The sequence below is a fragment of the Carex rostrata genome, chromosome 2, assembly GCF_964058835.1.
Source record: "Carex rostrata chromosome 2, lpCarRost1.2, whole genome shotgun sequence".
NCBI lineage: Eukaryota > Viridiplantae > Streptophyta > Magnoliopsida > Poales > Cyperaceae > Carex > Carex rostrata.
The window spans coordinates 16,945,698-16,958,475 of record NC_135919.1 but is presented as its reverse complement, the minus strand read 5'-3'; the positions used below and the strand labels follow the sequence as shown (position 1 = coordinate 16,958,475).

The window sequence follows — 12,778 nt, the reverse complement described above, 5'->3', positions numbered from 1 at the left end:
ATTAAAAAAAAAGAAAAAAAATAGAAAAAAAAAAGAAAAAAAATAAAGAGACAAAAAATAAAAATAAAACACAAAAAATAAAAAAAAAACACACAAAAAAGTAAAAAAGAAAAAAGAAAAAAAACTCGTACCCTAACCGAGATACCCGTTACCCCTACCTGAGACAAGCACGGGTATGAAACGGATAGAATACAGTTTTTTTTAAAAATATTCAGCCTACCCGTACCTATTCTACCCGACTACCCGTCCCATCCGTACCCGCCCTACCCGTTATCCGTTCCTGATTTACCCGAAATACCCCTACCCTACCGAGAGCACAACACTAACTCGAATACCTCCGCCCCTGCAGCCTATAGGCTATATGGGTATCAAATTTCAACCATTCTTTCCATTCGCATGTAAAATCGTATTAGCTGATGTGTGTTTTTTTAGTTCATTTGTTAAAGTCAACGATTCCTTCTTGGACTACGAGCGCCATGTGCGACCATTCATTCCACTCGGAAAGTTTTGATCATTGCTATCGATTTTATATGATAACAAACAAGAGGCGGGTCATTTCACCAATACAAGTTTTCCAAGAAAATTACCCGATACACTATTATTCTATTATTTAATATTATTTGAGTACACAAATGTTATTTTGCATCTCTATATAAATGAAGATAGTTACGTCCGGCTCTCTCTCATCTATCCTGTCCTCGAGCACAGCTGTCAGATAATCTATTTTAAGGTGAAGCGTCAAACATGGATAAGCTCGGTTCAAACCCGGCGAACAAATGCGCCATCACTCCACTCGGTTTCCTCGAGCGAACTGCCACGGTGTACGGCGATTGCCCCTCGGTGGTGTACCACAGTACGGTGTACACATGGGCCGAGACGCACCGGCGCTGCCTCCGCCTTGCCTCCGCTCTCTGCTCTCTCGGTATCTCCCGCCGTGATGTGGTAATTTCACCCTTTTTTTTCTACCATACTCCTTTTATTCGGTTCAAAATCAGAAATTATTCCTCTGATAACACCGATCCAACCATCTCATACCTTTACCACAGGTATCGGTGTTTGCTCCAAACATACCGGCGATGTACGAAATGCATTTCGGTGTACCAATGAGTGGTGCGGTGCTCAACACCATCAATTTTCGTCTTGATGCACGTACAATCTCAGTTCTCCTCCAGCACAGTGAATCAAAGCTGGTCTTTTGTGACATTCTCTCTCTCCCTCTGTTACATGACGCAATTCGCCTCCTCCCTCCATCCCATAATCCCCCTCGAATCATCCCAATTGAAGACCAATATGAGCAAAACACACCTACTCATTCCTATTCTCTCACCTATGAGAAGCTCCTAAAATCGGGTGACCCAAATTTTAAGTGGATCCAACCCGAGAGTGAGTGGGATCCTATGATCCTCAATTACACCTCCGGAACCACCTCTGCCCCCAAAGGCGTCGTGCACTGCCACCGTGGTATCTTCATCATAACGTTAGATTCTCTCATTGAATGGACTATGCCAAAACAGCCTGTTTATCTCTGGACTTTACCTATGTTTCATGCGAATGGATGGAGCTTCCCTTGGGGCGTGGCGGTCATGGGTGGCACCAACATCTGTCTCCGTCGAGTTGAGGCAGCTGCAGTCTTTGAGGCAATTAACAATCATAAGGTGACACATTTATGCGGTGCACCGGTGGTGTTAAACATGTTGTCAAATACACCTGAGTCAGTGAGAAAGCCATTACCAGGCCCAGTGCAAGTACTTACAGCTGGTGCTCCCCCACCAGCTGCAGTATTGCTCAAGACTGAGGCGCTAGGGTTTACAGTAACACACGGGTATGGGTTAACAGAGACCGCAGGGTTGACGATCTCATGTGCATGGAAAGGGCAGTGGAACAGGTTACCAGCCTCAGAGCGTGCCAGACTGAAGGCGCGGCAAGGTGTGCGTACCCCATCTATGGCCATAATCGATGTCATAGATGGGACCACCGGTAAGAGTGTGAAGAATGACGGTCAAACCATGGGTGAGATAGTTCTTCGAGGTGGGTGTATCATGCTTGGGTACTTAAAAGATGAGAAAGCAACTAAAGAAGCGATTAGAGAAGAAGGTTGGTTTTACACTGGAGATGTAGGTGTGATACACCCTGATGGGTATGTGGAGATAAAGGATCGGTCGAAAGATGTGATAATAAGTGGAGGGGAGAATATTTCTAGTGTTGAGGTTGAGTCTATTTTGTATGGGCACCCGATGGTAAATGAGGCAGCTGTAGTGGCTCAGCCTGATGAGTTCTGGGGGGAGACCCCTTGTGCATTTGTTAGTCTCAGAGAAGGGATTGCTCCAGGTGTGGGTCCTACCGAGAAGGAGATTGTAGCCTGGTGCCGGGAGAAGATGCCGCATTACATGGTGCCCAAAACAGTGGTACTTCTGGCCGAGTTGCCAAAGACTTCAACTGGGAAGATCCAGAAGTATGTGCTAAGGAATCAGGCAAAGGAGCTGGGCCCTGCAAAGCAGAGAAGTCGGATATGATGCATAATTATGGTAACATTGTCTTTTGGTGGAATTTCTGTTGATTTGATAAAGAGTGAAATATAGTTCTCTGTTTTAATGTTGATCATCAGGTTACTGTTAGATTTTTCCATCTAATGGATCAACTATAGATAGTATACTGTATGAAATATAGATGAGTGCATTTATAGTGTATTTAATTGGAATATGAGAGAATTATAGCTAATTCTCTCTTTCTGTGGGAACAGTTGCTTATGTTGATAACCTGAGTATTGCTCCTTATATCGAACTGGTATTCAACCAATGATGATACATGGTAGACCTTTTAAGCGTTAAGAACTGGAGGTGCTTTTTTTCCACAAAAAAAGAAAACAGAAAAAAGAAAAAAGAACTAGAGATGCTTGAACCATACATGTAATTGGTCCTTTTATAATGACACTAAAATATTTAGGCAGGTAGAAAATTTGATGTTGGCTATGTTCACTTTGACTAATCTACAGGCACCAAGTTCTTTGCAATTCCAAGTATTAGGAGTTGGTTTCTGGGATTACATAGGAATTCCAGTCCGTATTCACTACCAAGTTTCTCAAAAAAAAAAAAAAAAATTAGGAGTTTTAGTAGTGTTTTGGAGAGGGAAATCCAGATCATCATTGAATAACTTTTTACATGCTGCTTGTGTAGACTTGGTCAAAATAACTGACAGAAATGTGGAAAAAATAAAATTTCCTTGGCCTGAATAATATAACATTCATATTCATCCCATTTCTCCTTTGGGTTTTCCTCGATATAGTATTTTTTTTATAGCATGCCTTGTGATGGTTTATCATTAACTTTTAGTAAAGATACACTAATAATATTTTTCTATTAATTGGATATACCTTTTAAGATTTTGTGATACTTTTGGTGTACTCGTTAAAAATCCTTCTACATTTTTTTTTTTGTCTACCGATTTCATTAGAAACCAAGAATTACTATAGGGGATGGTACTGAAATGGTACCAAACACCTATAACAGTAACATTCAAATACAATAGCTACATGTTTTTTCAAAAACAGAAGTACAGCAACATCAGCATGACCTACTACTGGAACTACTCACAAAAACAACAAATCTGCAATTACATCGCAAGTCAAAGCATCCAACTACATGAGACTACTGCAGTACCAGCACAGACTAAAAAGTTCACAAAAATGGAAAAATAGTAAAACTTACAGAATTAACCCTAAACTTTTAAGAAATACTAGCAATCACTCAGACAGATCTAGACCAGTATGGGACATGTAAGCTTCTTGGTTTGCCATCATTGTTTTATAATCCACGAAGTCCTGCCAAGTGTTGAATCAAAACTAGATAGTTTATTTATGATCCGGGATGATATGACGATAAAATAATTAATAACTGTCTGTACTAATTTTATATTTATATTTTACTAATTTAAGATAGTTTGTTTCATGTCCAGTGAAAATGTATGGACAAAAGAAATTGTAAACATCATATATAAAGGAGTGAAAATGTAAAAGAATGACACAGAGAAAACAAAAAGAAAAACAATCCTATCTCCTATTTTTGGAGAGAGAACAAAAATATTCAAATATACTGATTTGTGTGAAAATTATTAAATTCTTATTACTCTCATACGGATCATTTTACAATTGATAACTGTACCAATCCAGTCCTAGTACAAGCAGCTTGATATGATAATGCCTGAGCAATGAATATGAGGTGACTATCAATTTAAAGAGTTGATACAAAAAGCATCTAATTAACAAAAAATTTAGGAGCTTGAACAATTATATTTAAAAAGATTAATTGTACATCAAAAATCAGTGTTATGCTAACATAGTGGAGTTCGGATCCAGTGAAGTAACCCAAAAGTTGGGTTTTAGATCTCGACCGTCTGATTTGAATCCGTGATAATTCATCCGAAGTGGAGCGCACACATCTCGAGCAATGGATCCAAATCTTGATGTGATCTTGAGCGACGGATTCAAATCGGACGGTCTCGATCCAAAATCCAAAAATTGGGTTACTTTAGGGGATGTGGACCCAACATAGTGGGGATGGTCTATTTAAAGAAATTGCATACTGACCATCTTTTGTTGTCTTTTTAGATTCCTAGCATTTGAAGGCAGGTAAAAGATATCATAATTAATATCCCATCACTAGCAGGACTTCCATAATATTTGGTTGCCAAACAACTCTAGACAAATATATTGAAAATTTGGGCTCCGTAGACCAAATTGTGTTCGCTTTTCACTTGGTCAAAGTTCTTGTGCTTCTATCATTTCCTGGTAATTTCCCTTTTGATGAGCAACTGAGGAGCTAGTGCTAAGCATCTTATGGTTCTATTAAAGTTATAAGAATACTAAAAGTAGACTCCGGAGTGTTTTAAGTGAAATTTTAAAAAATGAGATGGAAAGCAGCTTATGGTTCTAGAATAAGTTATGGGCCTGCTCGGCTGAGGTAGAATAGCGGAATTGAGCGGAATTAAAGTTCTATTCCAGCCGAACATGAATTAAATGAGCTGGAATAGAAAGAAGGAATAGTGCACTCTTCCTCTATTCTCAATTCCAGGGGATGGTGGAATTAAGAATTGAGCCGGAAAAGAATAGGAAATAGACCACTTTTACCCTCTTTTCCAATGACGTGGCAACAACCCCTTTATTTTAATAATTACCCACTCTTCTTCTCCGTGCAAACTTTGAGAGAAATAACTTTTTCCTTACATTTACTTTGATCAAAATTTCCGACGATCGGTCCGGAGATTTGCAAAATTATGACTACAAATAATCCAGACCATCCGATCTTCCCCGTGCATTCCACCTCTGGCCGGATTGGACCGGATTCTGATCAAATGGTCCGGATCCAAACTCAAAATTTATCTCATAGGATCCAGACTCGTATAACAGTTGCTGCATTACAATCCTAAGGATTCCATCAAAGTATATATCATGTCATTCAATTATTAGATTTTATGTTTGATCGTGAATTTATTGGGGCAGTATGCTTGAACCAATTCAGATCCCATCTGTAGGGACACTTTAACAACTCCTGTTACACAGTAGTTGGCTACTCTACAGTAGAATTAGCTAGAACAGAAAACAGGTTTCCTACTTGCCTGTACTACATTTTGCTTGTAACTAGAAGTTGATTCTGAGCCTAGGTTCGAATCCTGCAGGATGACCCAGGAATAGCTGAATTTTTTTTATCTACCACCCTAATAAATCAGAATTGTTTATTCGGATTTAAGATTCTACCACGAACACATACCCAGTATGCGGACGGATCTCAAACGGAACGCATACCCAGTATGCAAACGGATCCCAATTGGAATGCATACCCAGTACGTGAACGGATCGGTGCACGGACTGGATATGCGTACCGAAATTGATTTTTTTAATATATTTTTTTTGAATTTTTATTAATCTGTCCGCATACCAAATCCGAGCACGGATTTTTTTTCATTATGTTATGAATTGTTTGAAATTTTTTGACTAAATTTTTTTTTCTGTTATGCGTATATAATTTGTAGTATAAAATATTTACCGAATTGTGCATGTAATTTGTAGCGATTTGTGCACCAACTTAGTACAAAGTTGGTACAAAATGCTGCTCAGATTGTGTGTATAATTTGTTGTAGTAATTTTTAGTACAAATTTAGTCAAAAAATTTATTTGTTAAATAAGTGCGTTTTATTTTCTACAATTTCACCGTCAAATTTTATGTGTACATATAATTCTAAATACCACAAAATGAAACATAATAAAATAGAAAAAAAATTTGATCAAAAAATTTCAAACAATTCATAACAGAACTAAAAAAAAATCCGTGCTCACACTGGTATGCGGATGAATTAATACAAAAATAAAAAAATATTAAAAAAATCAATTTCAGTACGCATACCCAATCCGCGTACCAATCCCTTCGCGTACTGGGTATGCGTTCCGATGGAGATCCGTCTGCATACTGGGTATGCGTTCTGATGGAGATCCGTCCGCATACTGGGTATGCGTTCGTGGTGGAATCTTAAATCCGATTAATTAGGTGATAATGATTTAATTCTGATTTATTAGGGTGGTAAGAAAAAAAATTTCGGCAGGAATAGGGAATGTGTATTGTGGGTATTGTATGCCTACGGGCTTTCATAAAAAAAAAAGAAGTTGATTCCGAAATGATTTTTTTTCCTTTATAAAAAGAATCTCTCTTTGTTCAATAATCAGTATAACTGAATCTTTCAATAAATATACTCATTAATTATAATCAATAAAATAAAGAATTAGGTATTAATTCATGAATCAGGATAATAATTGTGTATATGTATCAATAATTCAATATGAAAGAAAGAAATAATAAAGAAAGATCTTATTTTTATAATTCATTTTTATATATGATATTTAATTTTTTTTTTTTTGTCTTCTTTTGTTTCACGGAGTGGGTTGTCAATGGGTATGGTACGGGTTAGATGGAGACATTTTTATACTCATACCCATTAAAATTAGAATAATTATATTGATCCCCTCACCCCTGTCCCCCCATTTAACCCCGCACTCTCTCTCTCTAAATTAACTCCCTAAACTGCCTTTTAACCCCGCATTAATTCCTTTAAAAATTTCCATTTATCCCCGCATTAATTACTGCCATTTAATAACAATCCACATATTAATTAACAATTCCCACATTAATTATACTGTCCTCTAATAACAATCCCCGCATTAATTATACTATCATTTAATAACAATTCCCGCTAATAAATATTTATCTGCTTATTGATGTTCAAGAAAATATTTATCATTGTTCTTACAAGTATTTATCATTATGTCTAGAAGTATTTATCATTGTCCCTGACATGATAATACTTTGATTTGATTAAACATTACTTATTGACAAGTTCAAGAACAAAGTTCAAGAAAATATTTATCGTTGTTCTGACAAGTATTTACGAATGTGCAATCAATTTCAACTAAATTGCTTTTTATGAAGGGAGAAAATTCAAAAACACGAATATATATTTAGGTGGGTTAGAAATTGAATTGAATATATATTTAGATTTTATAATTATCTTATAGAGTAAATGGTACAAAATAGTCATTATCTATACCCTTTAACTATTTGGTTAATGAAAAAAATTATTCTCTATACTCACAGCTAATAAACAAAAAAAGAAGTCTTATCCATACTCGTCTTATCGAATATGATACGGATAAACGGCTAAAACTATACTATTAACACCCTTATCAGAGAGGTTACATAAAAAATAAATAATAATAATAACTAAAGTAAAAACGAGTACACCAAAAGTATCACAAATCTAAAAGGTATATCCACTTAATATGTGTATTTTTACTAGAAGTTTTATGGTATACCATAACGAGGCATGCTATAAAAAATACTATATCGAGGCAAAACCAAAGGAGTTATGGGTCAATGTTATATATTTTCAAGCCAATAATACATTTTCTTTTTCAATTTTTTGTCAGTTATTTTGACCAAGTCTCATTTCATATATGGCATTTATTTTATTTTTTTTGTCTTCTCAACCAATTTCAAGTGCGTTTGGATAACATCCTTTTTTATTTTGTACCAATTTTAAGTGCGTTTGGATTACAATTTTTTTAGGTTGGGTATGGCTTCGACCACTCTTGGTGGCATACATTTGGTGAACCATAGGTCCATAGCCATATTTTTAGTTGACTTAATTATGCAACACCGCTCAAGTCATTTCTAGGTGCATGTATTATATAATCACAAACCATGAAACTTCTAGAGCACAGATTATTTTACAAGCGTTATCAATGTATACATGAGATAGATGAATCACAGTTGCCAGGTCTTATTCAATTTGTCTTCATATATATTTCTCAACTTGGAACTGTTACGCAAGCTAGTCTTGTGAAATAATTGCCCTGTGCATACGAAAAGGAAAAAAAGAAAAAAGAATTAATGAAATGTTTTTGTAAGTAACTATAGTCACAGAGTAATTGCCCCTGATTATTTTTGTGTAAGCAAATTGAGAATAAATTACTGGTATAAATGTCACCTATATATAATTAACCTTTCAGGTAAGTTGGTGCTTCACAATTTTTTTTACCCCTAAAATGTCATGCTCAGAGGAGAAAGAAAAGAGTTGGTATTTGTAACAACACAAGAAATGTACAACTCTCTATTTCAAATAAACAGCACTTAAAAAGAAATCACCATGGATAATGAACAGCAACAGCTCAATCTCAAAGCCTGCTCACCTTTACTGTGCCCATCTCTCTAGCAAGATTTCTTAGCATATATTTCTGTACCTTCCCAGTAGATGTCTTAGGCAATTCTTCCTTAATCACCACGGTTTTCGGTACCATGTAATGTGGCATCCTCTCTCGGCACCACTCTATCATCTCCTTCTCTGTTGGTATTTTCACCGGATCGATCCCTTCCACCAAGCTAACAAATGCACATGGTGTCTCTCCCCAGAACTCATCAGGTCGTGCCACTACAGCTGCCTCGTTCACGACTGGGTGACTATACAACATAGCCTCAACCTCTACACTAGAAATATTCTCCCCACCGCTTATTATCACATCTTTCGAACGATCTTTTATCTCCACATATCCATCTGGATGCACCACACCGACATCACCGGTGTAAAACCACCCGTCCTTGATTGCAGCATTCGTGGCCTTTTTGTCCTTTAAGTAACCAAGCATGACACATGCACCTTTAATGACAATCTCACCAGAGGAAACCCCATCTCTGGCAACACCTTTTCCGGTATATCCATCAATTACATCAATTTTGACCATAGATGGTGTCTGAACACCTTGACGTGCCTTTAATCTGGCACGCTCTGATGCCGCAAGCTTGTTCCACTCCTCCTTCCATGCACAAGACATGACTATACCGCCTGTCTCAGTTAATCCGTAACCATGACTCACTACAAACCCCATTGCTTCGGTACGTGTCAACACTGTGGCAGGTGGTGATGAGGCAGCTGTCATTATATGAACCAGTCCTGGAAGTGGCTTTTTCATGTAATGTGGGGCATTGCAAAGCATGCTCAGGACTACTGGTGCTCCACACATATGGGTCACCTTATGCTGATGAATTGCCGAGAAAATTGTCGAAGCGTTAAAGCGCCTGATACAAATATTGGTGCCTCCCACAACAGCCATGCCCCAAGGGAAGGTCCATCCATTGGCATGAAACATAGGAAGAGTCCAGAGGTAAACAGGTTCAGTTGGTACAGACCAGGCACCAAGAGAATCATGGGTAGTAATAAATATGCCACGGTGGCAATGCACGACTCCTTTCGGGGCAGAAGTTGTGCCTGAGGTGTAGTTTAGCACAATTGGGTCCAATTCACTGTTCGGTCTGATCCAATCGAATTGTGAATTGCCTGATTCAACGAGTTTCTCATAGGTTATTGAGTAGGTATGAGTGGGGACATTTTGTTCATAATTATCTTCAATCGGAATGATTTGAGGGGGCTTGTGAGAGGAGGGAAAGAGGCGAATTGCGTCATGTAGTAGAGGAAGGTAGAGAATGTCACAAAAGATAAGCTTCGATTCACTGTGCTGGAGAAGGACAGAGACTGTGCGGGCATCGAGGCGGGTGTTGATGGTATTTAGAACGGCACCACTCATTGGCACGCCAAAATGCAATTCGTACATTGCTGGTACATTAGGGGCTAACACAGAGACCTTGCAGTAATACATGGAAGGTTTATCAGAAGGAGAAAATGCAATTCCAATAATTAGATAAAGGACACATAATGTCTGGTGTTTGAATCGTACCATCGAGGTGATTTACCGAAATGCAAATGTTATAAAAAAAATCTGCCATGACATTCCTATTTCTTGTTTTATCTTATTATTTTCTCCTTTTCATTCCCTTCTCTTTTATGTTTTTTCTAGTCCTAATCTTTTACAACTTGATGTTTGACATTTTAATCTTCTATTTAATCATTTATAGGGTTTTCACCTATATACTGGCCAGTTCAGTAAAATTAAATCACTAAAATTTAAAAAAAAAAGTCCTATCAAATGATGGAAACCATAGTTATAGTTACTGTATTTCTTAAGTAAGCATTAAAGCTTCATAATTTTGAAGGGGGCGACCTTTAAATGTGCCCATAGTGTGTGACATCTTTCTATTTGGTTATAGACTTAGTTAAATTTGTAATTATATCACATTAAAGCGTCATAGGTAGGTGTTTTCAAGCTAGCTATAGTACTCTTAGACTTCATCTGACATATATTCATCACATATGAAAAGTAACTCACTTTTATTATCTTGCATAATTACCAATCAATGTTCCACATATATCAGTGCTATGTAAATTTGTTTATCCAATTTTTTGCAAAAGGAAGGGAATAAGTAGGGGAAAGAGGTAGAGAGTACCACATCACGGCGGGAAATGCCAAGGGAGCAGAGAGCAGAGGCAAGGCGGAGGCACCGTTTTTGTGTCTCAGCCCATGTGTACACTGTTTCATTGTAAACAATCGACTTGCAGTTACCGTAAACCGTGGCGGTGCGCTCAAGAAAATTAAGAGGTGTGAGGGGATTGCTATTGGCCTCATTGAGTCCGAGCTTTTCCATACTGATGCAAATATATTAGGAGAACGTGTTGATGTGTGTGTGTGTGTGTGTTTCTCCCTGTGATTGTTAGGAGAGGGAGTGAAGAGTTTCGTAGAGGAAGCCTGGATTTATAGAGGGAGTCTATTGAAACGTGGTAATTTAAAATATATATAAATATATATATATATTATAAGCACCCAACGGCTATGATCAGCTTTCCTAAATAAAAATAGTTCGGGGAATTTCAAGTATACCCCTCAAAAACTTCAGAATTACATATCCCCATCTAAACTTTAAAATTACATATTTCCTTCTCTAAACTTTAAAAACTCACAAATTTATTCATTTTATTATCTTTTATATTAAAACTCATTCTAAATTTAAAAATACCCGGTTCAGTGTTATTTGTGCAGCACAAATTGCTTAGAGGTGGTAAATCACATCATGTGGTCTTGCACTTATGCTAATGCATTTTGGAGGGATCTTTTCGCCCATTAAAACATTAGCTTTAATGGTGCAGGTGACATTAGGGCTAAATGGGACTTAGCGCAACCGGGGTGCTCCAAGTTAATGGCCATCCAAAGAAACAGGGTATGGTCAGTGGGGGTTTTGACACTATGGCCGGAAAAAAAAACAGAAGGTTGTTCTCTGACAAAAGAAAGACGGCATTCCTATTAATTCAGGATACCATCCTGGATGTTCAATTTTAATAGCTGACATATATACTAGAAGAGATGGGTAGGACTCATAGATCAGGCGTCTTGTCAGCCCCTACATCCGATTACGAAGTCCTACAGGAGTTTACACCATTTTTTTTTTACATTGCATTTATTTTCATTTCTGGGCTTTTATAATTAGATGATAATTGGCTTGTCTCTTGACATTCAAACGTGTAAGGCTGTAAATAATTTTTTTTAGTATCAATATTTATGTTGGCGGCATTTCACCGTCAACAATAAAAAAATTAAAAAATTAAATACCTAATTTGTCCTTTATTAAAAGCATAAAACACCCATTGGACTTAAATTTGAATCTGAATGTTTCTCTACCGTTCGATCTGCAGACATCGCATTAAGATATGTGTGTATTACTTCAATATCATTGTGTGTTCACTTCAAGATTCATGTTGATCTATGTGCACGGATATTAAAGCAATTTTGATCCGTGCACATTGCATTAAGATCTATGAATGTTGCTTAAATATATGTGCGTGTTTGCTTCAAGATTCGTGTTGATCTAGTGTGCACGAATCTTAAAGCAATTCATATGGTAGAGGAACCCTTCATAATCAAATTTGAGTCAGATGGGTGTATTGTACTTTTAATAAAAGAGTAAAATGAGTATTTATAAATTTAGAATGTGTTTTATATAAAAGACAATAGGGGGAATTTCATGTATACCCCTCAAAAACTTCAATATTACGTATTTTCCCCTCTAAATTTTAAAATTACGTATTCCCCCCTCTAAACTTCAAAAACTCACATATTTACCCATTTTATTGTATTTTATATTTTATATTAAAAGTTAACTCTAAATTTATAAAATACCTATTTTACCCTTCATTAAAAGTATGAAATACTCCATTGAACTCAAATTTATTTGAATCTAAAGGGTTCCTATATTGTCTGATCTGCATGCATCGCAATAAGATCATTGCATGTTCGCTTCAATATTCGTGCAAATCTAGTCCGCATGGATCTCAAAGCAATTTTGATCCGCATGCA

The 12,778-nt window shown here is 36.9% G+C and overlaps 2 protein-coding genes across 2 annotated transcripts; one reads left to right on the top strand and one right to left on the bottom strand.

The window, feature by feature from the left end:
• Nucleotides 1-616: 616 nt before the first annotated feature.
• Nucleotides 617-2,700, top strand: LOC144546201 (2-methylpropanoate--CoA ligase CCL4-like). Its single transcript, XM_078294728.1, has 2 exons — nucleotides 617-942; nucleotides 1,047-2,700. The coding sequence occupies exons 1-2, from the start codon at nucleotides 745-747 to the stop codon at nucleotides 2,511-2,513; spliced, it is 1,665 nt and encodes a 554-aa protein (XP_078150854.1). The 5' UTR covers nucleotides 617-744; the 3' UTR covers nucleotides 2,514-2,700.
• A 5,903-nt stretch (nucleotides 2,701-8,603) lies between these two features.
• LOC144546161 (2-methylpropanoate--CoA ligase CCL4-like) lies at nucleotides 8,604-11,161 on the bottom strand. The gene is made up of 2 exons (XM_078294688.1): nucleotides 10,878-11,161; nucleotides 8,604-10,177 (listed from the first exon to the last, which is right to left on the bottom strand). Exons 1-2 carry the CDS (start codon nucleotides 11,073-11,075, stop codon nucleotides 8,717-8,719), a joined length of 1,659 nt encoding a protein of 552 aa, XP_078150814.1. The 5' UTR covers nucleotides 11,076-11,161; the 3' UTR covers nucleotides 8,604-8,716.
• Nucleotides 11,162-12,778: the final 1,617 nt, after the last annotated feature.